Here is a 26473-nt window from a genome sequence, read left to right on the forward strand (position 1 = left end):
CTATTAAAATCACAAATGCCAGGGCTCTCTTCTGACCAGTATTGGAAAAAATAAAAAATAAAGCATAGTTATGTCTGATGAGTAACCGGTTATAAGAGTCACTGCTGTTAACTTGAAAGAAGAGATAAAACATTGGAGAAATCTTGAGCTGTTAGCATGGTTTGCTATAAAATTATAAGGGTGATAGTATTTATATGAAATAACTTTCGTTCTTGTTCCAGAGTAAGAAAAATCTCCAAAACACTATCTCTCTATTATTATTTTGCTTTTACTTATTATGAGTCATTTACCTTGAACTTGTTTGCCCATTTAAAATCCCTTATTCATTTAGATGTTAGATATTCTTCTACCATATCGATTTCTGATTAATAAATTCAACTGTTTTACCTTCATCAAGTTGGTAGATTGATGTTTGCCTCTCATAAGCTATAATACATTTCTTTTTTAAAAAATTTGTAATGCTGACTTTATACAGCAGTATTGGATTTTACCAAAGGTATAGAAAGATAGATAAATATGTTTATTTTTTCTGCAATAATAGTTAAGCTGTGTAGTTATAATATGCCAGTATTCAGTTTGAATCCAGTGTTTAATTTTGGCAGTAATTAGTGGTTAATAGACACAACCTTAATAATGCACAAATTTTTCATGTAATTGACTACCTTTCCTTTCTTTGAAAAATAGATGTTCAAGACAGAGTTCCTTCTTCATATTCACAAGGAGCAAGACCAAAAGAGAACTCATTGAGCACTTTGCAATTGAATACATCATCTACAAATCACCAAATGCCTTCTGAACATCAGACCATACCATGTTCTAGGGACTCTGGTAGAAATTCTTTAAGATCAAATTTTTCTCCAAGAGAATTAGAATCTCCCCAAAGCAGTATACAGTCTGGATTTTCTTATATTTCAAATAGAGGTGAAACCTCAACTATAGGCAGTTCAAATAGGGTTGGCTCATCTCAAAGATCATTTCAAGAATCTTCTGATAATGAAGGTAGACGTACAACAAGGAGATTGCTGTCACGTATAGCTTCTAGTATGTCATCTACTTTTTTTTCACGAAGGTCTAGTCAGGATTCCTTGAATACAAGATCATTGAGTTCTGAGAATTCTTACATTTCTCCAAGAATCTTGACAGCTTCACAGTCTCGTAATGCAGCATCAGCTTCTGATGGTCCTGATAATAGGGCATCCGAAGCTTCTCAGGGATTTCGATTTCTTCGGCGAAGATGGGGTTTGTCATCTCTTAGCCAAAATCATAGCTCTGAGCCAGATTCTCAAAATTTTAACCAAGAATCTGAAGGTAGAAATACAGGACCATGGTTATCTTCCTCACTTAGAAATAGATGCACACCTTTGTTCTCTAGAAGGAGGCGAGAGGGACGAGATGAATCTTCAAGGATATCTACCTCTGATATACCATCTAGATCTCATCATATTTTTAGAAGAGAATCAAATGAAGTGGTTCACCTTGAAGCACAGAGTGATCCCCTTGGGGCTACTGCCAGCAGACCACAAGCATCTGCAGCACCAAGCGGTGCTGCTACAGGTGGCTCCGTATCAGATTCGGCTCACAGTGGACGAAGTTCAGGAATAACAGGGATCCTTCCTGGTTCCTTATTCCGATTTGCAGTGCCCCCAGCACTTGGAAGTAATTTGACCGACAATGTCATGATCACTGTAGATATTATTCCTTCAGGTTGGAGTTCATCTGATGGAAAAAATGATAAAACTAAAAGTGTACCCTCAAGAGACCCAGAAAGACTGCAAAAAATAAAAGAGAGGTAAGTTTGAATACCTGTCTTAAGCCTGTGAAGAACAGATTAGAGAAAGAACTGTTTGTTTCTAAAATGGTTTCTCATGAGAGTGATGTCTGAAATTTCTTGCCTGAAAATTTACATCCAGTAAGATGTTAGTGTCTTGCTCAGAGGTAAAATGGATGAGAATTAATACTGGAGGCGGGCACTGGGGGTGTAGATTGCATCGGGAAATAATCTAAAGGTTATTTTTTTTAAAAAATTATTTATTTATTTATTTTTGGCTGTGTTGGGTCTTCGTTTCTGTACGAGGGCTTTCTCTAGTTGTGGCAAGCGGGGGCCACTCTTCATCGCGGTGCGCGGGCCTCTCACTGTCGCGGCCTCTCTTGTTGCGGAGCACAGGTTCCAGACGCGCAGGCTCAGTAGTTGTGGCTCACGGGCCTAGTTGCTCCGCGGCATGTGGGATCTTCCCAGACCAGGGCACGAACCCGTGTCCCCTGCATTGGCAGGCAGATTCTCAACCACTGCACCACCAGGGAAGCCGTAAAGGTTATTTTTAACCAGCTTTGGCTACAGATACATATAGAGACAAAAATCTTAATCTCTTACCCTGTTTCTAGGTAGACTAGTGCTAAATGGGATTGGTAAAGTGGCCCAAGTCGTTTTGGATTATCAAGACAATGTTTCAGCCTTTAATAATATCATTTATTGGGACTTGCCTGGTGGTCCAGTGGCCAAGACTCTGCGCTCCCAATGCAGGGGGCCTGGGTTTGATCCCTGGTCAGGGAACTAGATCTCACATGCCACAGCTAAGAGTTTGCATGCCACAACTAAAGATCCCACATGCCACAACTCAGACCCAGTGCAGCCAAATAAATAAATAACAAAAAATAAGATCATTTATTTACCATTTATTAGTATTTCTCACTTCAAATTTTTTTGGAATGAGGTAAAATCATTTACACAAATTTTTAAATTTCGTTTTTGAAGTCCAAATGTATACTGAATATTCTTTATATATTGTGACTATTTGACAGAGATATCAGTTTAAATTCAGGACTTAGAATGTTTTGTTTTGTTTTTTAACGGTTAACCACATATTTATTAGTGTGACATGTGCTAAAATAGAAGAAATCTAGCTTCTAAATTTACCTTGAAGTAAGGGATAGAATCTTTTTATTCATGTGAAATCTTTTGTAGAGTTTAGTTTGCTTAAAAATTTTTGGGAAAAAGATGAAAGATCTGAGATTTTCACTCCAACTTAATTATTTTGTCATGTAAGTGTAGTTACTTAGTTTTTCCATCTACTAAAATTAGTTTTATGATAAAATGGGATAGGATAGTACATGTAAAATATACTTGTAAGAAGAAAAGACTTATGTAAAGCTAAAGTCGTTGGGTGTTTTTGTTTTTTCTTGTTCATCAAGGCCCCATGTAATGGAATTTTGGGGGAGCATAGTTGTTACTATCATTTTAGGGTTTTTTGGTCTTTAAGAGGAAATACATTCAAATCTTACTCTGGGGAATAAAGGGAGCTTCGCATGCTTTCTGAGATATTGAACATTGACTCGTATCTTCCCACTTTTCCTTATATAGGACAAATTGTTACCATGTGACTGTTCTCTTCTTTTAAAATTTGTTCTTTTTCCTTTCTTGTAGAAAGATTTACTCTGCCCTGGTAGTGTTAGCTTTAGTGTTATTACAGGAGCTCCCTCTAATTGCAAGCTGTCTACTGAGTAATGTAGTAACTATTATATTTCTTGTGCTCAAAGTTAGATTAATTTGAGTGCAGTAGTGTAAGTAGGGCAAAAAATTAATTTAGTGATTTCCAAAGAGAAACTAATTAAGCCAGCACCACCCTGTCTGGTTAGATAGTTTAAAAAGCAGCATTTGTTGGTTATTTTGATAGAGTTTATATGTGTGTGCGTTCCTTTATTACATATTTTGCTTAAAAATGAGGATTATAAGATACTTTACAATTAAATGAATGAAAGTGTAAAAAAATTGAGTCTCCCAAAGTAAAAACCATCAACCAAAGAAAGTTATATCTAAAGGTAAAACATAAACATTAATGCTTGAGGTTGTATCTCTGGTTAATCCTAGGCATGAAAGTCACCTAAAAGTACACCTGTTCCTCTTTCCACACATCTTTTGCTAAACTCATTTGGAACCCATATAATCCAGGTTATATTTCAATAACAGTTTAGCATTCTGTATCATCAATTTACTGAGTACCTTTTTCATGTCAGCAGTGGACTAAGGCAATAGGGATTTTAATTTAAAAAACTACTTGTCTTACAGTGCTCATTCTGCATTTAAATTAAGCAGTACATGTTGGCCTGTGAAATAGAGGATATAGGTTAATGGAAACTGCTCCACACTTTAAAAGCCTACCCTTGTAGAAATCAGGATGATTTAATAACATTGCTGGGGTGGGGAAAATGAAAAATTTTTAAATCTCTTCTTTTGGTTTTTTAAATTAATGATTTAATACAAAAAGCTTATCAGTTTAAACATATGTGGCTCTGCTAACATGTAAATTGAAAAATCACAAGTCAATATTTGTTTAATTCATCAAAGTTGTCTTAAAAGTTTTGGGGGGACAGGGACTTCCCTGGTAGTCCAGTAGTTAAGACTCCGTGCTCCCTACGCAGGGGGCCCAGGTTCGATCCCGGTCGGGGAACTAGATCCCACATGCCACAACTAAAAGACCCCGCATGCTGCAACTAAGAGCCCGCATGCCACAACTAAAAGACCCCGCATGCTGCAACTAAGACCCGGTGCAGCCAAATAAATATTAAAAAAAAAAAAAAAAAAGTTTTGCAGGGACAAAAGTGATGGGTATATAAGTACATTATCTTTATACTGCTGGAATTGAAGTAGTCTATGGTACTGCAGAAATTAAAATCTTAGTGAAACTTACAAATTGATTGTGAAAAATATGGAGTTTAAACTGTGGTAGCAGGGGCGGGTGTGGTGGCGGTGGGATGAATTGGGAAACTGGGATTGACATATATACACTAATATGTATAAAATAGATAACTAATAAGAACCTGATGTATAAAAAATAAATAAAATTAAAAAAAAATAAACTGTGGTACAAAAGACAAAATTACTTAAACTGTTTGAAGATAAGTAATAGGATAGCCTACTTCATTTACCTTTAAAATATTTATTATAATTTTTATTCTTATTGATACAGTTTTTCTTAGAAGTTCCTGTTTATTATTGTTGTTGTTTGCCTTTTTTCTACCCAGAGAGACCATGATATTGTTTGGGATTATGTATGACTGGAAATGACCAACCAGGATGGTTTTGATAGCTCTGTTTAGGAAATGTACCTTCTTTTCCAGCCTCCTTTTAGAGGACTCTGAAGAAGAAGAAGGTGATTTATGTAGAATTTGTCAGATGGCAGCTGCATCATCCTCTAACTTGCTGATAGAGCCATGCAAGTGCACAGGAAGTTTGCAGTATGTCCACCAAGAGTGTATGAAAAAATGGTTACAGGCCAAAATTAACTCTGGTAAGATTTACCCTTTTGTGTATTTTGTTTTCACAGTTTTTCCAAGAGATGCACGTATGTATGCATTTTAATTAACAAATCTGGTTATAATTTATTGATTGTCAAATTTATACTCTTATCAAAAGCGTCAATCATTTTTTGAAGCAAAAGCATTGAAGAGCATTAGTCTTGCTTCATAAATTTAACATATAATAGTGTTTCTTATATTTCATTTACTGAACAATCTACTCCCATACATGTATAGTGCAACTGTAGTTTGTTATTGTTGGTGACGCTTACATCATGCAAGATATTTTTGAATCAAAGAAATATTCTTACTGTTTACCAACTATGTGTCCTTGAGAAAGATTTATTGTCTCTCATGTTGTTATGCAGCAGTAAAATTACTGTAGGGAGTCATTGTTTATTAAGTGCCTGTTATGGAGCCAGGCATTGTTCTAGATGTGGGATATAGAGAGCAAGACAGACAAGGCACTTGCTCTCGTGGTGGGATTACGTGTTAAAGGAATGCCTTGTTGAGGTGAGGACATTTATACTTGAATGAAGAGGAGCTAGCTATTCTAGAATGAGAGGAAAAGCATTCCAGCACACAGAACAGCTAGTACAGAGACTTTAAGGTGGGAATGACTTAGGTGTGTTTGAGGAATTGAATGAAGGCCCAGCATGGCTGGAGTATAATTAGTGGGAAAGGAGAGGGGTGATGAGGTAAGAGAGATTAGCAGAGGCTAGCTCATTTAGGACTTTGAAAGTTAATGTCAGAAGCTTAGATTTTTATGTAAGTGTCGTGGGAAGCCACTGAAGGTCAGGGGAGTGAAATGATCTTATTTATATTTTGGCTGCTCTGTGAAGAGTGTATTTTAGTGTGACAGGAGTAGAAGCAGGGAGGTCAACCGGGAATCTATTGTGGTGACCAACCAGGAATCTATCTTTACAAGAGGTGGTGATGGTGGTGGTGGTGGTAGAAATGGATGATGGATTCTGGTATGTTTTGGAGGTAGATTCTATAAGACTCGCCAGTGGATTGGATGTGGTGGAGTGAAGGAGAAAGAACACTTAGAGAAGCTCATATTTTTGCCTTGAGCAACTAAATAAATGGTGGGGCCATTGACTGAAAATAAAGAAGACTGAGAATAGAATAAATTTGGGAGAGGAAACCGAGAGTTCTGTTTTAGAAATGTTGTATTTGAACTGTTTATTAAATAACCATATGGAAATGGTTATGGGCAGTTAGCAAGACAGGCGCGATGTTTCAGGGGTTTTAGTGCAGAAAATAACAGTTTTAGGAATCATGAGCACATAATATTTTAAGATTTGAGATTAAATAAGGTCACTTGAGCAAGAGCAGATATTAAAAAAATGAGCCCAGGGCAGAGCCCTGAGGCACCCAAATGCTTAGTGGGAACAGAGAAGGAGATTTGAGGAGCAGCCTCAGTCTGGTATGAAGAAAACTGAGAAAATGTCGTGTTGTGCAAGCCAAAAGAAGAAAATGTTTTAAGAGGGTGTAACCAACCCTGTCAGGTACTGCAAAGAAATCAGAACAAAGAGATAAGAACAAAGAAATGACAGCTGGATTTGGTAGCATGGATGACCTTGGTGACTTCAGTGCTGGGGAGGTGTCTTTGTATGATTAAATTGAGCTGAGTAAGACTGGGGAAGCAGCGGCATAGACGCCCTCTTACAATAAGCTTCACTGTCAAGATTGGAGATACAGGGTAGGAATTGGAGAGTTATATGGGGTCATGGTACATGTTTTTGTTTTGTTCTTGTTTCGAGGTAGAAATTTGAGGGCATTTTTTATTTTAACAAGAGATACAATGGAGAGAAAAAAAATTATGAAAAGGGAAAGGAAAGATGGGATCCAGAGCACAAGTTGAGTAGTTAGCCTTTAATAGGAAAAAGGGTACTTCATCTCTAGAAAGCTAGTGTAGATATGGATTATTGATCAGTTTGTTGCTTTGGTGAGAAGGTGCTTGAATTCCTATATAATTGCTTCTGTTTTCTTAGTAAGGTCTTTAGCTGATGAGGGGATAGGTTAAGAGATTTTCATGTGTGGGGAAAATAACATTCTAAAATGCTTTCAGGGTTTTCAGGTAGTACTAGTGTCCATAAAAATCTGTGGCCATGAATATGATTTAAAAGTGGGATTGGGATACGTGTACATTTTTTTTTAGAAGCAGTTTTCAGATACTTGGATACAGATGAGGATTTGAGTTCGATGGGGTTGGGACCTTTGCCAGGCAAATATGATGAAGGGAGTTAAGGGTGTTTGTAAGGCTGTAGTTGTGGTGAGCCTAGAAATTAGACAAAATAAGGAAGGGAGTAAGAACATTAGGAAGTGGATAGTGAGAAGTGGTAGGGTCAGTGTCTTTGAATCTCAGTGACATTGAAGAGAATTGCCAGAGTAGGTGAGCTAAAATGATGAAAAGTTGTAGGTGCACAGGAGAGGATGCTTAAAATACAGATTTTAGGAGTAGTGCAGTACACTGCAATGACAGGGTCAACGGTATGACCATACCGTGAGGAAGGGTAATATTGGAAGCAAGGATGTTGAGGAAGTCGGAATCAAATGTGGTCTTATGTGGCTGTTGAAATAGCCAAGAAATAAGTTGGGTAAAGAAGAGACGTGCTAAAGTCATTAATGAATGAGGAGGGACTTAGAGTTTCAAAACAGCAATAGGTGTGGGGAGGGGGCATCTATCCCTATTTCTTGGTCCTGAGGTACAAAGTGTTGTGGGGAAAAAAATGGCTGCAGAAGAGTATGTATCAGTTTGTGAAGCACTGTGGTTCAGGCTTGAAGTTGAAGAGATAATTCATAAAGGAGATTGGTTAAGAGGAATTTAATGTTGGACCATGAGTACCAGAGGACCTAGTGAAATGTGACTAGTAGGGTGGGAAATTAGATCAGAGTAGTAAATGTACATAATTGTGTGAAAATGACAGTCTGATGGTGATAGCTGGGTGGCATAGGCAAACAGGTTGTGAGGTATGATGGTATTAATTTTAATGTTAATAATCTGTTGGAGGAGTTTGAGTAACCTATTCAAACTGGAGATTACGAAGGTAGTGGGAAATTTTTTCCTGCTGCAAGGTTAGCAAAGGCGTCCTTGGGGTGTAGGGGGTTATCTTTTCTTCTAAACTAACCTGATCCCAAACCTGTGCGATGGGCTGTCTTACCTGTAGCAGCCTCTTCTTGGCTGTATAGTGTTATGACAGCCTCATAGGCTTTATTAGTCATCACCCTGGGGTGTTATTAAGATAAAATGAGTGCTCAGCATGGTTCTTGACACCTAGCAAGGGTCCAGAAATGTTCGGTATCACCAAAATGAAAAACAACTTGACTCACCTTCTGTTACACTTGCAATTGGATTGTTAGTATTATGTAGGCAGGAAAACAGATAATACAATATATTGTCTAAGAACATTGGATTTTTGGAGTTAGACATGCTTAGGTTGGAATATTGACTCCAACACTTAACTATAGGATTTTGAGTAAGTCTCTTTTAACATTGGTTCTGAACCCTGGTTGCTGATCAAAATATTACCCATTGGAGTTTTTAAAAACATAGATGCCTCAGATCCATTCCTAAACATTTTTAAGTAGGTCTGGGGTTGAGCCTCAATTCCGTCATGAATAAAATTGATAGCTTGTTGTTAAGGTCAAATGAGATGATGTTTATGAATAGTTTCTCACAGTATTGGACTCATAGTAAGTACTCAATTAAATAGGTTTTAAAGGTAATAATAAGTATTCATGGTCAAATGAATGTTAAGATCTCAAGAACTGAACCTTCCTTTTAGTTTCCACAAGGCTTTCTCGTATTTTCATAAAGACCCCATCTGGTAGGTGATTCTCTGGTAGAGATTCATTTAAACATTTATTAGGCAGCTACTATATATGGACTGTTGAAACTCTACAGGATGTTCAAAGATGAATAGAATACGTCTAGTACAAGTTTAGGCAAATGCAGTCAGGGCCTACTCAATGAGGTGGGATGTAAAGGACAGAATCCTGGATTAAAGATTGTAGGGATAAATGGGTTCCTCCCATCTGCATATGACCTTTTTGAGCAACTTCTGTAGGTCACTTGTTCCGTAGAAGAGAAAAATGAAACCCTAAGATGTGAAAGACTTTGTTTTAATGATATCCAGTGTCCATATTTTATGACCATCACATTTTTCCTGCTTCTGAATCAGAGAATAAATGTCTGATAAGAGAAAGCCTTCTAAAGTTTCACATTCTTTATATTCTCCATCAGGTCATAACACTATGGACTTATCCTTGAATCTCCAGAACTTCTAATCTATTTTGGCACATAACAAGCACTCCGTAAATGTTAGTTAAATTGAATCTAAATCTTTATCTTGTTTATGCACATGACTTGCTCTAATTTTTAGTACCTTTTTTCATTTTAAAACCCTGTCTAAAAATAAACACAAGGGGGAAAATGGCTATATATTTAAGTAGACAAGACCTACTTAATTTAAGTAGACAAGACCTACTTAATTGGAGCCAGAAGCTTAGGAGTAACCAAGTGTTGAGTGCCTACAGGACAGATGGAATTTTATTTAATTGTGGTAAAATATATATTGATATAACATGAAATTTGCCCTTTTAACCATTATTAAGTGTATAATTCAGTGACATTAAGTAGATTCCGAATGTTTTGTGACCATCACCACTACTTGTTTACAAAACTTTTAAGTCACCCTAAACAGAAATTTTATACCCATTAAGCACTAACACCCTTCTCCCCCTCCTCCCCAGCCCCTGGTAACTTCTGATCTACTTTCTCTATGAATTTGCTTATTCTACATATTTCTTATAAGTGAAATCATACAACATTTGTCCTTTTTGTATCTTATTTGTGCCTTATTTTACTTAGCAGTTGTAGCATGTATAAGGACTTCATTCTTTTCATGGCAGAGGGGAGCTGTTTTTATCTGAACAAAGGTGGATCCCTTTTTTTGCCTTCTGTGCTGCAGGGAAGACACATTTCTTCGACCACAGAAGGTCTTAGTATATGTCGTCACATTAAAGATACTAGCCTGAGTATATGTAACTAGTTGTTTTAGATACCATGTTTTCTTGGCATCTTGCCAGAGTACTTAAGGAGGAAGTAGGAGGTACAGATAACTAACATTCCATTGTCAGCTTCCCATATCAAAATGTATGAGCATCTGGGGGGGAAAATGGGTGGAGGCTTAGGTACCACAGAGTAGGACTTGACATGCACATCAGGTGTTACTGATTGATATTTTAGGAGACATTACTGGTTTATGGTCGTAGCACAGTCTCCCTGCTATCTCTTCCTCCCTGCCTTCCTTTCAGTTTTCTGTGTTCTAAGCTTAAACCTACAAGGAAAAATGTTTTGTGGAGACCCTGCAAAATTAAGCTTTACTTGTAATTTTTTACCAGGTTCTTCGCTAGAGGCTGTAACCACCTGTGAACTCTGTAAAGAGAAGTTGCAGCTTAACCTGGAGGATTTTGATATTCATGAACTACATAGAGCTCATGCAAATGAACAAGTTAGTATATTTTGCCTAATTTACCTTGGTAAGTGTCTATTCTGTGCTTAAAGGACAACTCTTGAAGAAAAGATTAAATCATGGTCAGAAAACCTGCATTAAAATAATAACATTTTCTTTTACTGCATTAGGTATAATTTTATAATTTTTCTTTACTTTCCTATAACTTTTTGAAAGTGAAAGGCAAAAAAGCAAGTCGCAGGTTCTAAATTATTAAGGTAAAATTTATTATATGGTTCCTAAATAAACGTGAAAATAAAGGCTTACTAAGTGGTCCCCAAATAGGCATGCTAAGAGCTGTCTCAGTTGTGAATACCTCTTAGTCCTGGAACATGATTGAAACACCAAGCCCTGGATCTTCATCCTCTTCCTTCCTTCCTTCCTTCCTTCCTTCCTTCCTTCCTTCCTTCCTTCCTTCCTCCCTCCGTCCCTCCGTCCCTCCCTTCCTCCATCCCTCCGTCCCTCCCTTCCTCCCTTCCTTTTTTTTTATGTTAGGAATAGCTTTTTATGTGCCTATCTGCCCCCATGTTCTTCTACTATCCTGGTTCTCTCCACTCTCCTCATTCCTACCTCCAACTTTATGATGAACAACTTACTTAAGAAATCTTTAATTCCAAGTTCACATTGTTTATAAACCTCTTTCTTTTAGTATTTGTGTCATTATAGTCCATTCATATAATGAATAATCTGATCTTATTAAATTTTTTTTCAAATATTTTCTTCTCATTTCTCATAGTTTTTGGTATTATTGATAACTATTCTCCTAATAATTGATTTGGTCACTAATTTTTGTTTCTTGAAGCTTTAAATTAAAAAAATTTTTTGAGATGCTTAGATAGTTAGAATGAAGAGTTCAATATTTTCCCCCTTTTCTTCCTCCTAAAGGAAAATTCTGGGGGAAAAAAGATGTTAAAGGAGATTACAAGGATGACTCAAGAGCCGTACTCTCCAAGTGTGCTTAGCATATTTGTTATAAAAAGAGATATGATGGTGGGAGAATGCATGAATGCTTGAAAAGCACTTTAAATTAAGGAGTAGTGGACACCCCCCTTTTTTTGATAGAGGTAAAGTTCACATAAACATAAAAATCATTTTAAAGTGAACAATTGGGTATATTTGCGATGTTGTGCAACCACCACTGCCATCTACTTCCAAGATACTTTCATCTCTCCTAAAGAAAATCCTGTACCCCTTAACCAGTTGCTCCCTGTCCCCCCTTCCTTCGGCAACCACCAACTGCCTTCTGTCTCTGGATTTATCCATTATGGATATTTCGTATAAATGGAATCAAGCAACATGATCTTTTATGGATACCCTTTACTTTTAAAATGTGGGAATAATGAATACCCTTTGAAAATCTGATTAAAATCACACTCCTAACAAAATATACAAAGACACAATATTTGTATATGATTTAAGGGATTCCCAGATCCTTTGAAGCTGATTACTTAGATCCAGGTTAAGAATCACTGATATAATTAATGAACCATTAAGGCAATTGATGTAGCATAGATACTATTCATACTAATTATTACTCTATTCTTTAATGAGCCACTTGTCCAAAGAGAATAGTGTTTTCAGCAAGGAATTGTCTTAAATCCCTAAGGAGTCTCTCTAGACAGCTGAGCATTGGTATTTTAAAGAACGGGGAAAAGAGTATGTAAAAATAGAATGATGGAAAGAAAAAATTTTTTTTTCATCTTCTCAAAATGAGAGTAGGTTTCAAAGGATGGTTTTCTTCTGCCATTCTTCCTTCTCTAGGTGCTCCATCATGTCTCTTAAAGGTGGTTCTTTGGCATTTCGATTCAACCAGGAATGTTTTCATGGTTCTCCAAGGATTTAATGACCCACAATCTTAAATAATTTAAGTGTGAGGAAATATTAGGTGGAGTCATTGTAAAAGCAGTGACAGCCTTGATTAAGCTTCCTGGCTTTAACTTCTTTGCTCTGTGTGAATCTTGGATTCTGGGGGCCCAAGAACTACTCTCAATTAAATGATTAGTTTAATGCAGTTTATTTCCTCATTATCCAGTAGCTTCATTTTTTTCAAGGTGATAAACATTAAAATTTAAAAAAAAAATGTTCAGGACATAAATTTATTTCCTTTTAAGTTAAAAATAAGAAAAGTAAGCGAAGATTTAAAGAAAGTTTTAATAAGTCAATTTCAAATTTCTTGAATGCTCTGTGGGATCTGATAACCAGTTACTTGCTGAAGTTGTTACTAAGAACGTATAGTTCTTAACTTCAGATGAGTTAATTACCAAAAATGGTACAACTTACAGGTAGTTCACTGTATAAAAATTACAGGATAGATTAGATTTTTAATAACACTATATTCATGACTTGTATTATTAGCTTCAAAACAACAATTTTGAACCAAAGGACAGGTTTTACCCACTATAAATTTCTATGTGAATGATATGAAGAACTGTTACTCTATTACCTTTATTCATTTTTATACTTACTGTTACCTTAAAGTTAATTATATTATGTAATAAACACTTGACCCATTTGACTAGGTTTTAATTGTATAATTTATTGATTTAGCTATAGATGAAATGATAATTAAGTAAACATTTATAGCCATTTGTATTAATAAAATCTGTTAGGTGCTTTATAACTTGATAGAACCAGAGCATTCATTCTACCATCAAGTGAGTTAAAAGTCCCACTTTTATATAAATTACATAAAAGAAGACTGTATGAAAATAAAGAGGATATTCACACACCTATTTGTACACCTTATAGCATTAGTAAAATTATGAAATTATGGAGGGTGACTTTTTATTTCTTGGTTTAATAGATGGTGCTGTATCTCTTACTAAGACTGGATATGAATACATTTCCTTAGTTTCTCAGTATACTTTGGATGTCAGTCTCTTGTCTATTAATTTTTCATTCTCCATATTCTTCTTTTTCTCGTTTGCTTCCCTGTTGAAGGCTGAGTATGAGTTTATCAGCTCTGGTCTCTACCTAGTTGTGTTATTGCACTTGTGCGAACAAAGCTTTTCTGATATGATGGGAAATACGAATGAACCAAGCACACGTGTCCGAGTAAGTAACCTTGGAGCAGGGGAAAAGGGTGGATGTGATGCAACAAGTGTTTGCTTTGGAAAGCAGATTGTTCTATATGTTCACAGTCTATTTCCTTTGGGGAGTTCTTATATTAAAATCTTTCTTAAAATTAAAGATACTGTAGATTTAACAGAAATTGCTGTCTGGCTTACCTCTGTATCAAGCAGCCTAATTTTCTCATAAAGCTGTTTTAGAAAAAGAAGTAATTTTCTAGCTCTTGAAGGTGATTGGAATATATTTCAGTGAAAAACAGGGACAGAATTGGAAGTACTAAGGAAAATGCTCTTTTTAATTAAAAAACAAAAACAAGACTCAGTATTTTAACTTAGAAACCTGAAGTTGAACTCCAAAAACTGAAAGAGTATGGGAAATTAACTTCAATTTATTTGTTACTGTCTTGTAAAAGATTACCAGTGTAGTAGTTTTTAAGCCTCCATATTTCAAACTACTTAAGATCTGGACTATTTGGCATTTTGTCTATACACTATTGCCTTAATTTAACACTTAAGCTAGCTGTTTGTTAGGTATTTTTAATTAAAAGGTACTGTTATGGAAATTTATACTCTACTGCCTTGCCCATTTTATGTAGCAGGGACTAGAGTCTATATCTCATTACAGTAGCATTCTGAACACCTAATATCTTGAAATGTGTTCATAAACATATCCTTCAAACTATTTTTTATATAGATGTTCTCTTGGTGATGAAAATTTAGTAGAGTTTATGGTGAGGTATAATGTTTCTATTATGTTTTGAAAATTATCAAATAACCAATTCAGTGTATATGGGTAGAACATTTTTCTGTAATCATGTAAACATTATTCCTGTGAGCCAGTTGACAGATTATTATCATTCAGAGAAAAGAGAACGAACTATCAAGAGCTTTCAGAATTTGAGCAAAGAGCTCTTGATTTCTAAACAGGCAACTTTAATCTCTTCAGAGTGAACGAACCATATAAAGTATATAATAAGATGTGTTGAATTCATGCCTTTGTAAGAGGTATACACAAGTTAATATTAAAGTGGAAGTCACTTTTATGATTTTTTTAAAAGTACAGAGTCAAATGCAATACTTCTAGGCAGGAAAATACTGATTTATTTTTTTAATTGACCACTAAAATTCACTTGGGTCCAAATTGCAGAGGTTTAATTTTTTTTCTCCATAGTTTTTGGAAGTATTATATCAATGCAAGAAGACAGCGGTATTCATAGAATATTATATTATATCTGCTCCCAATTTCTACGTGATTAATATATGATTTTTACATCGCAATAATGATTATGTAAGACATTAAAAAAATCATATCCTTAAGCTTGTAAGTTTTGATGTGGGGGGAGAAAAACCCCCTATTTAAAGGCTTAAAATTATGTTTGACTTTTAAGTAGAAATGAATCTCTTATACTGATTCTCTCTTTAGATCCATTTGCTACATTTAAACTACTGTATTTCTTTCTGCATTGTTTCTAGTTTATTAACCTTGCAAGAACTCTTCAGGCACATATGGAAGATCTCGAAAGTAGGTGGAATTTCCCCTCCCCAGACTTGTTGAATTTACTTTTGCAAACTAAACCCACAGAGCAAAACCTAAGTATATATACTCTTTTACCAAATTAGAGCTTCATTTATAGGCTTAATAATACCAGAATAATTGATTTGGGAAAGATGGGTGGGCAACTGACACTAGTTTTTTAAGAGCCTATTTTTTAAAAATTAAATTAATTTTAATGTATGGAAGGGTGTTATTTTAACCATCAGTATTTTATTTAAAATAAAAATATATATTTAATCACCTTAATTTTAACACTTTTAATGTTAACACTTTTTTAAAAGAAGACATGTTTACTAATCAAAACACACTTCTTTAGATTTTTTGTGTGTGAAATTTTACTTGTTCTTTAGCTTTGTTAGATCATAAAAGGTGTTCCCTGGGTTAATATATAGTTCTAGGAATATAGTGGTGAAAGAGTCCTAATTCTGAGTCCCTAACAGCAGCCATAGTTTTTTTGTTTTTTTTTTGTTTTTTTTTTTTTGCTCCTTGTTCAGGTCCTCATGGACCTTTAATAGGCAGCCAGCTCCGCCAGCAGCTCCAATCTCTTAAGATCACGTTCCAGCTTTAGGACTTCTGCCTGGGCTCCTATGTGAAGGCACTTAATGCCCAAATCTTTACAGGCATCTGCACAGCTTACCCTCTTCTCAAAGTCCTACAACCTCCAGGGTGCTTCATACCAGGTGGGCACAGATATTGGTGGCTCTGGAACAGTTCCTGGGAATCCAAGATTACCCTACCTATTGTGCTTTTTCACCCAAAGCAACTGGCATCCCATGATCAGATTCCAGTACACTCTTTGAAGTGTTTTTATATATGTATTCTCCAATTGATTATCTTCTATACTCATCTTCAAAATACTTGGACTGTTAACCTGTAATGTGCATAATATTTTTACCTTTAGAGAAAGCTTAGCATCCTTTGAAGTAAGGTTTTTTTAAAGTTTTAAAAGGATTAGAGGTACAACGAGGTAATGCATTTTCACAACTTTAGTATGTGTGGAAATGGTATATAAAGGAATCAAATGATATAATAAAGTGGGACTTCATTTAGTGTAAATCTTTTTTTCCTTCATACCTTCTTAGTTCAGATCCATCATGTTGGCTAATACAAAGATCTCTCTTTTGTAAATTATAATTGATACTTTGTCAAATGTGATGAGAGTAATTTGTTGCAGTGTACATTTTCCCCAGATTGCTTGTTTGTTTTCAACTAACATTCTCATTTAGAATTTAGTTTTCTAAACATATAGGAGGGTCTACTCCCAACATGTGAACGAGAGGGAAAAGGTGAAGTTGAAATATATACCCAGACTCAACTGAGAGTGAAAGATGTGGGTGCTACAAGTTAACTCCTAAGTGCTAGAGTATTAATACATTCTGAAAATTGGTTCTGACTGAATTTTCTTCTGTAGAGTTAATCCAATAGAAAACATGAGAAATTCTCTGAAAAGCTATTTTATTTAGTTTGACATTTCTCCATGATATTGCATAAAAGTTAAGCATAGGATTTACTCTTCATGAGCTAAGTATATGCTTGATATTTATTTAAAATGGATTTTAAATTTCTGCAAGGTAAATATATGGAGATTGAAGTTTCATCTGTACGTGTTGCATAATTTTTTCTTGTTGATTCCATTTTCTGGTTGCACTTAAATTGTACAGTATTAAATACAAGAAGAGTGTACATTTAACCTTTCTGCCCTTGATAATAGGGCAAATGCTGGTAGGATGTTTAGTGAACTTCCATTTTCCTTCACATGCAGACAGTTACATAGTCTTGTACTTACTGTGTCCTTCTTAAAGACATTCGTGGAAGTTTTATATTAAACTCTTGAGCCACTAATGACTAAAATAAATTGAGGTCGGACATGTTGCAAGAGTGATAAATTTCTGACAACGTGGAGGCATAGGAATAGTCTCAACAAAAGGTTTTTACTAAATCCAATTATATTAGGCTGTGTCTATATAAAGCTTTTTTGACTAAATAGAGCTTTTTCTTGGCATTGTATAGACATAGCTCTGATGTAAATTTCAAGAACACCCATAACCTATTATTCTATGTACATTTTTTTTCATTTTCATCGGATACATCAAACATGCAGCGGTAATAAGCCAGATTCTACTCAGGTGTGTGAGAGCACTTGCCTTAAGTTTACTCTTTCTCTAGTGTATTTCTCATTAGCTACTGTGAACACAAATTGATCTCAGAAACTTTTTAGATGTCCTTGAGCCACATTTTTAAACATTTTCATTTTAATAAAAACTAACAAGAAAAAATGAAAATGGGGGGTGGGAGCGTTGTAGACGGGCCTCACCCACAGTCAGACCGCACTAACCCTGGCTACATTGGGGTTTTTATCGTACAAGTCATTGCTGTTCTGGCTTCATACTTACACATCCATTCTCATCCCCCTTAAAATCATTCTTGATCATCCTGTTTTCTTTCAACAGCTTCAGAGGATGATTCTGAAGAAGATGGAGACCATAACAGAACATTTGATATTGCCTAACTTCATATGAGACAAATGGATGATCTGTGAACAGTGTTTATTAAAACTGGCAATTAAGTATGAATTAATTTTCTGGGGAAATACCTATTGAACACATTTACTGTCTATATATAGAATGAATATATATATATACACACACACACACACATTATGCATGTATATATATGTTCATTCTCAAGTGTTGCTGAATTAAAATTCTGCTGGGCCTTTTAACATGGCCAGTGAATCTGATGTTTATAAACTGGTAATTAAAAGTATTTTTCTTTTAGATGAGTGGGGAAAGTGTTACCCTTGTTTTAAATATCTAAGCAATGCTGACAGCCCTTTTTTGTGTTGTGATTACTGTAGTTATATTTATGAAAAAAGGTTGGTGTTTTAGTCTCGTTAGTGAAAAAAGTGGGACAAAATATGCTTTTAGAATAAATTGCCAAATGGCACCTAATTATTTTTCTTTTTAAAATGCCTTAAGTTGCGGTCTCATTTTCATAATCATTTGCTTCCAGTGTTTAAAAAAAAAGAATGGGGAGAAAGTTAAGAAGAGCATTCATTATATTAGGTTTCCAAATTTAATTTGAATTCTAAATTCACTTAGCAATGAAATCTAATTTTTAAAATATATAAATAAAGTGTACAAATGGATAAATTTTTGTATTGATATGCAAAATGCAGATTATATTTGATAGGCCATAGTATGTAGATATTCCTTTTAGGAATATTACAGCTGTAAATTATATCAGAATTTGCCAGTCAGATGCTATTTGGTTAAAAGTATTATTGCAGTCTCAAGTTAACGAAATATTTTTAAATCCCACATTCAGAGTTTAAAACACTGGTTTTCAATGTGTTTTTTAGTGTTGTCACTTCTTTATAAATATGATATAAATAACCTGTTTGGATCCTGGTCATTTTTAACTGTTCCTTGGTAATTCTAAGCATTTATTTGATGACTTAATATTTTTCACTACCTTTAGAGAAGAGATGAACATTAACTGTTCACCATACTGTGGTCCTGAGTTGTGTATGTGTCCATAACACTGTATATTTTCTCTGTCAACACCCTTAGGATACACTTAAAAATGCCTTCAGGCGGGTTTCAGGTTAAATAAAGTCTTTTGTCAAGCTACTTCTTCAGAACCTAAATAGAAACCATGTAATTTCTCACGTGTGAATCAACAGTTTGCCCACATTCAGTCAGATTGTTGGTCTTAATGTAAAACTTTGGCTTGAAATAAAGTGCATACTGATTGATTTACTTTATAGTTTGAAATGTTTCCTTTTAAACATGTGCTCAAGAAGCCTTCAAACCTTATAGCCAAGAATCTTATTTTAAATCCCATTTTAAATGAAATATAATTGTTTGTTTCTAAAACATTTGCTCAACTTCTGCCTGTTATCTTTGCGTTGCCTTCCTTAAAGCAGATATGCAAAATTTAAGGATGCCAGTATCAATATCTATTCTACAGGTCTTTAGGGATGCTTTGAGTTTGAAACATTTATGCTTTTAATAGAACTCAGCATGAAAATGTAGTGTCTTAACCCACAAAATTTTTTATTTAAAAATTTTAAGTAAATGGTAGAAAACATTCCATTGGTGTGCATACAATTTATTAATAGTTTTGCTATATTAAGTGCTAAATGACAGAGATACAGACAGTGGCTTGAGCTTTATAGTATTCTTGTAGTTCCTTTGTACCACTTAGTATTTCAGTATTGTATTAGCTGCTTATGTCCTGTAAATGTGAATTAGAGGGAATAAGAAAAATCTTTCATTGGTATCACTTTTAAATTCTGAACAAAATAGAGACCATACACTACTCAAATACCTAAGAATTTAAGATTGCAAATTCCTAAGAAAATGTAGTTAAAAGTAAGTGGTAAAATGTAATGATAGTAGTAATAGTTGCCAAACATAAGAATTACATTGTCATTATTGGGTAGAACCAAGATGTTTGAAGAAAGCAGTTTATACATTCTGAATGTAAACAGGCATGCTAATGTTACTGTTAATATTAAAAATAAATACAGACTTGAATGATTCAGTTATCTGTTGACCACCAAATAGATACAAGGGCCTATTACAGATGTTCAGATATATAAAGAGAATTAAGATTTAGCACTGCATTACCAGGGTCTTTAAGGACTTGTTTGAAAATAAAATCAAACATGGAAAATTGAATCAGTTAAAACAGCCATTTTGGTAGAGCTGTCATTATTAGGTAGAAGTTACTGAAATGAACTGAAGAAAATTAGTTATGTAGAAGTGGAAGGGGAGACTCTAGAGCAGCATTGTCCACTGAAATTTTCTATGATAATGGAAATGTTCTACAATTTGCATTGCCCATCGTGGTAGCTCCTAACTGCACGTGATTTGAGCATTTGAAATATGGCTAGTGCAATTGAGGAAATGAACTTTATTTAAATAGCCACATGTGGCTAGCGGCTAGTGTATTAGATACTGTAAAGATCTGTGATTGATAGTTACAAAGTTAAGGAACAGATGGCTGGTCTCAGTTCTTAAAGGAGTGGTAGAATTTGAGGAGGAAAAGCAGTAAGGAATTCCAGTCTAATGTTCACGATTAGCAGCACCATTAATACTCTATCAGTAATAAAATAGACATCTCAGTCAATACACAAAATCTCAGAGTTTTACAGAGCATAATTGTTTTGTAATAACACCTGGTATAAAATTTGGTTTTTAGTACCACATAGTCAAATTATTCACTTTGCAGTTATACATGTCTCATTAAGAAAACTGCCATTAATTGTGACGAGGGATGTTTCTGATTCATGGTGGCCAGTGGAAACAGATGGCGCAAGCTAGGACTTCGTTGCCACTGGTCAACCTTGAGAGATGATAGTGTCTCTATCTATATGAAAAGTATTCCCATAAGATGATTGATGGGATATGCGTTAGGGAGAGAGGTTACTTTCCTCACACTTTCAAGTTTCTACATATAGTAAATCCAATTTTATGTGAAGTACATTATCTTTTCTAATACTGTGTTTTTAAGTTGCTAAAGAAATCATTGTTTCAGCTTTCTTCCATTTTCATTTTTTACCCCCCCAAATGATTATTTCACCATTGTCTTAAAATGTACAATACACATACTGAAAACTTTGAACATGATCACTACAGTAGTAGTTAGTTTTTCTCTGCAGTTATTGCTTACACAGGTTTCATGTCATTGAATGATAAACTTCATCAAGGCTTGGGGAGCATGAGAGATGATGATATAGGAACAGATGTGGTGGTAGGAGAAAAATCCTTGAAGGACACTATGACCCAAGAGTTACCCGCAATGCCAGCCTCCTCCACACCTTCCTGGTATGGCTGTAATTTTTTTTGTTTCACAAAATTTATTAAATCTTACTGAAATTCTGACCATTTATGATCAGTGCTAAATACTGTTTGTGGTCCAAAACAGTGTTCTGAAAGTACTGAAATTGTATAATTATGTGGCATATGGGGTGTTAAAAAATCTGTAAAATTTTCTACATGTAAATCGTAAAGGAAGATGGAAATATTCGAGGAATTATCAGAGTAACAAGCATAAGTGATATCTAAATGTAGAGAATCTATTTTAAGGTCAGGTTTATTCTTCCATACCTTATTGATAAAGGAGCAAGACCATAGAAATTACTAAAGACCTAGTGATTGCTAAAATTATAGTGATAAGTAGAATTTTTCTTTTTTTTTTTAATTCAACTATAAACTAAGGTGGTTCAACTCAGTGGGAGGGAAGATGGAGAAAGTAAAACAAGTAGACTGGGTTGTTTTTTTTTTACCTGATTTACTATTAATACTTGGGCTTTAAGCTTTCCTTCATTCAAGTGAAAGGTGCATTTGAGGAGGTGGTTAAAACCATTAAATTATATCTAAGATTATTCCTTTTTAAAAAACTTTGTTCTTATAATCCTAAAGATTAATTTTTGTCACAGTCAGTGATTACATGAGAATAGTGGATGTTACTGGAATTAGGTAATACATCATAAAAACCATGATTTTCATTGTTAGGTTTTATATTAGAATCTTGCATAGGAGTCACTGTCAAGGTATTTGATTTCTTAATCTGAGATTTCCAAAACCTTAGTTGAATTGAACATCATATTCATTTTCCTCTGCAACTACTAAAACACAGTCATCATTATAAGGTGATTGGGGTGCAGCTGAAAAAACTGTGGTGAAACCAGAATCCAAACTTCTTTTGTATAGGAACCAAACGACTGCTCCCAAAACTGTCAAAATTACTGTGCTAGCAATCACCAAAGCTGATATTAAAATGTGGTTATCTGTAAAGGAAAAGACAAAAGAAAATATGGGAAATCAGGATACACAAGTTGATAGTATTGCTCTTTGGGGAGCACAAATATAGTTTCATCACATAAATATTTCACTATTTTGAGAATTTCTCACATTGGTTAGAAAAACAGTTACACACATTTATTCCTATCAAAATTTATATTTCTTAGCTTGAATAATTGCCATACTTCAAAATTTGAAATAAACTTTGCAGGTCTCCAGTCTACTTTAAGATCCTAAAATGGAAATTATCCACACTGAAGGTTTCACCGTATATTTCTATTTGCATATATTATTTTATGTTATCCAAAGTATACATGTGCATAGCTTAAAATTCATAGTTCTACAGGGTATGTAATGAAAATACTGTGTTCCTCCTCCTGCCCTACTACTACTCATCCTTAATTACCATTCCTCAAAGCAGCCACTCTTCTTACTTCTGTTATTTGCCTCCATGCATGCTTATATTGCTCTTTGATGTAAAATTTTTTTTAATTGTAGTAAAATATGCATAACAAAATTTACCACCTTAACCATTTTTAAGTGTGCAGTTCAGTAGCATTAAGTACATTTACATTGTTGTGCTGTGTCATAACCATTCAACTATAGAACTTTCATCTTGCAAACCTGAAAACTATATTAAACATTAACTCCCCATTCCCCCCTCTCCCCGGCCCCTGGCAACCACCATTCTACCTTCTGTCTCTGAGGCTGACTACTCCAGGTACCTCAAATAATTAGAGTCATACAGTATTTGTCCTTTTGTGACTGGCTTATTTCACTTAGCCTAGTGTCCTCCAGGTTCATGCATGTTGTAGCATGTGTCAGAATTGCCTTTTTAAGGCTGAATAATGTTCATAGTATGTATATACCATGTTTTACTTACCCATTCATCTGTAGATGGACACTTGACTTGGTTCCACCTTCCTGGCTACTGAGAATAATACTGCTATAAACATGGTTTAAATTCTGTTCAAGTCCCTGTTTTCACATCTTTTGGGTATATACTGGATCATATGGTAATTCTATGCTAAATTTTTGGGGAAGCTCCTGTACTGTTTCCACAGCGGATGCACCATTTTACATTCCCATCAGTAGTGCACAGAGGTTCCACGGTCTCCACATTCTTGTCGACACTTGTTATTTTCTGTTTTCTTTTTTTTTTGGTTTGGTTTGGTTTGGTTTTGGCTGTACCGTGCAGCACGTGGGATCTTAGTTCCCCAACCAGGGATCAAACCCGTGCCCCCTGCAGTGGAAGCACAGTTTTAACCACTGGACCACCAGGGAGTCCCTCTGTTTTCTTTCTTTTCTTTCCTTTCCTTCCTCCTTCCCTTTCTCTCTCTCCCTTTCTTTCTCCCTTTCTTCCCTTTCTTTCTTTTTTCTTTTTGATAGCCAACTTAATGAGTGAGGTGGTGCTTTGCTTGATTTTTTTTTTAAGATGTTATATATATTCATCTTATAGAAGAGTCAGGATTTACCTCTCCTATATATACATGAACCCAATGAACCCATAAACACTCCTTTTCTCCTCTTCTGTCAGTCATAGCAAGCTCCAAACTGAGAGAAAGTAATCATGATATTAAGGAAAAAATAAGGGCAAGAGACTTGAATAGGCATTTTATAAAAGAAGATATCCAAATGGCTAATACATGTGTGAAGGTGCTCAACATCATTTTTCATCAGGGAAATTAAAATAAGATCACTCTACATACCCATCTGAATGGCTAAAATTAGACTGACAAGACCGTCATCGGATGGATGTAGAGCAAATGGAACTTGTCAGCAGGAATGTTAACATGGTTCAACCACTTTGAAAAATTATTTGATTATTTCTAATAATGCTAAACATTATTAGCTACCCTATGGCTGTTTCACTCTCAAGGAAAATGAGAACAAAGGTCCAAAAAAAAAGTATGAGAATGTTCATAGCACGATCACATTCATGCCAGACTAATAATGATCAAATGTCCATAGACAGGAGAATGGACAAATTATGGTATGTTTATAAAGTAGTGTGCAGCAATAGAAAAAGTACAATATATATGGGCAGCACTGATGAATCAAAAAAATGTTCTGACTGAAAAAGTTACATTTATGTGAAGTTCAAGAACAAACAACTCTAACCTATGGTGATAGAAATCAATAGTGGTTACCTGTGGGGTGGATGCTGGTAGGGTGGGCATTTATTGGGAGGGGCATGCGGACACACCATTTTGTGGTGTGATGGAAATGTTATATCTCGATTTGAGTGGTAGTTACACAGGTATATACATAAGCAACCATCAAGGTGTACATTTAAGATTGTGCATTTTATCCTCAGTTAATTACACATCAAAAATATGGAGGTTAAAAAATATGCTACACAATTTGCAAAAATTTCATAACAGGCATTCATACATTGTTTTGGGGGATGCAAAATGGTACAATTTCTCTGAAACTATCAGTATTGATCAAAGTTATATATTCATGTTCAATACGGCAGTTATATTTCAGAGAATCTAAGATAAACATGCTTTTGTGCAAGGTGATTCATTTCTTGCAGCACTGTTATAATAGCAAATGTTTGGAAACAACCCAGTAGGGGTCCGGAGTTGGTAAATAATTGAATGTATCCATACAATGGATGAGTATACAGTTGTAAAAAAGAATGAAGATTTAGCTATAGGTAATGACATGGAGAGATATTTAGACTATTTAGTGAATAAAAAAGTAAGTCATATCTCTTGTTTACATTGGCAAAAGAAACACTAGACATTTAAAGAAGAAAGTGAAATAGTGCCCAATAAGGGTTCAGGTAGAATAGGATGGACGGAGGCACAGTGGGAGGAGACAGATTTGTCAGTGTTTGCCTTGTATAGTTTTGCTTTTGGAACCACGTAAATATATTACCTGTTCCTTTCCCAAAAATACGCTTAGTAAGCCCTAAGATTCTTCATGAACTGTAATTACAACTATAAGAAAAAAATTTTTTAACAAAAGATGCAGTCATTCCCCACAAAAACAGATAATGGAGCAATGAGGAGATAGATTTGGTGTTTTTAAAAAATGTTCATTTCATACATAACTTGCAGATATATTTAAAATGTCAAGTCTTTCTATATTCTTATAAAAGTTGTTCTACTTTACACTGTCATATAATTAAAGAGGTCTTCAGTACTACTTTAATATGCTAGAATCTTAATATATTCTTTCTTGTGGGAAAAATTTAACAAAAGACCATACTTACCTGATAAATATTTCTTTTCATATGGGACTAGAATACAAAAGAAAATCATAATTAATTTAAGTATGCCTTATTCTATCTAAGAATGCTTCTAAACACTTTGAAAGTAGTTTAAAACGAACCCTTTAATAGTTTAGTATTATCCATATTTCTGTTGCTTGGTCATGTGTCTGTATTATCTGTTTTGAACTCAGTTTTTTTAAAAAAAGATGTAGAGAGCTAAAAACGCATTAGCTCAGTTGGTGGAAAAAGAATAAGGGAACTCAAGAAAAAGTGTGATGAAGTGAGGGAGATAAGAGGATTTGGGTTGGAAAGTCTGTAGAAACAGTAAAAGTATACAATTGTGACCCTACCTTGGTAGTACAGATTTGCTCACTATTTCTGATGTTTTAAAGTTATAGTTTAATTAAAAATTTGGCTTATATAATGGTGCCCTGAGGCATAGTATATGAAAAGAACCAACTTTTAAAAAATCCAACAAATATTGGAAGGCAAATGCTACTACCATAAAAGCGTGACTGATTAGTCAAAAACCCTGCTGAGGCAAGTTTAAAAAAAAAAAATTGTATGTAGTTCCAGATGTAAAGAAAGGAAATAATCAGAGGCAGATGGATAGTTTTGGTTTGCAGTTGGAGTAGAAGGGGGGAATATTAAGGATGCAATGCGGGAAATGGCTGTTTCTGTCTTGTTTCAAGCAACCCAAAATCGTGTTTTGAAATTTAAATGTCTTTAGTGAGAAAACAGTTCTTTCTAAAACATAAAAGAACAAACTGTCTAATGTTTAACAATAATATGAAAATATTTTGGGACAGGATAATTTTGTTCATTAGAAAGCATTGTGACGTGTAAGAAGAAAACTTATACTTTAATCCAGAGTAAATTATAAACTATGATGCAATTTTTCTTGGCCTAATCAAAGATGTCCTTGTACTGAATCAAATTCTTTGTACGCTAACATTAGCATTCCGGAATCAGCCATGATTATTCTTCACCACTTCCACTGTTTA

The 26473-nt window shown here is 34.8% G+C and overlaps 2 protein-coding genes across 10 annotated transcripts in view; one reads left to right on the plus strand and one right to left on the minus strand.

Annotated features, from left to right (window-relative positions):
* The window catches only part of MARCHF7 (membrane associated ring-CH-type finger 7), a 45257-nt gene extending 26062 nt beyond the window's left edge, over positions 1-19195 (plus strand). For 3 of the 6 annotated variants that reach the window (XR_014264632.1, XR_014264633.1, XR_014264634.1), the window contains 7 exons: positions 685-1789; positions 5116-5285; positions 10702-10811; positions 13752-13865; positions 15353-15401; positions 15929-16114; positions 17885-19195. Coding sequence is in view for 3 of the 6 variants with exons in the window: in XM_082465002.1 (XP_082321128.1) it covers positions 685-1789; positions 5116-5285; positions 10702-10811; positions 13752-13865; positions 15353-15401; positions 17885-17943 (1607 nt within the window). In the remaining 3 variants the exon portion in view is untranslated. The remainder of the gene's footprint in view (positions 1-684; positions 1790-5115; positions 5286-10701; positions 10812-13751; positions 13866-15352; positions 15402-15928; positions 16115-17884) is intronic. The other 3 variants (XM_082465002.1, XM_082465001.1, XM_082465003.1) reach the window with 2 other exon arrangements.
* A 276-nt stretch (positions 19196-19471) lies between these two features.
* Positions 19472-26473, minus strand: part of LOC309662312 (CD302 antigen) — a 131578-nt gene continuing 124576 nt past the window's right edge. For all 4 annotated transcript variants that reach the window (XM_082464902.1, XM_082464901.1, XM_082464900.1 and 1 more), the window contains 2 exons: positions 25470-25496; positions 19472-22233 (listed from right to left, as the gene is read on the minus strand). In XM_082464902.1, coding sequence (XP_082321028.1) covers positions 22031-22233; positions 25470-25496 — 230 coding nt within the window. In that variant the 3' untranslated portion in view covers positions 19472-22030. The remainder of the gene's footprint in view (positions 22234-25469; positions 25497-26473) is intronic.

This window comes from Balaenoptera physalus, assembly GCF_965194825.1.
Source record: "Balaenoptera physalus genome assembly, chromosome: 6".
Lineage (NCBI taxonomy): Eukaryota > Metazoa > Chordata > Mammalia > Artiodactyla > Balaenopteridae > Balaenoptera > Balaenoptera physalus.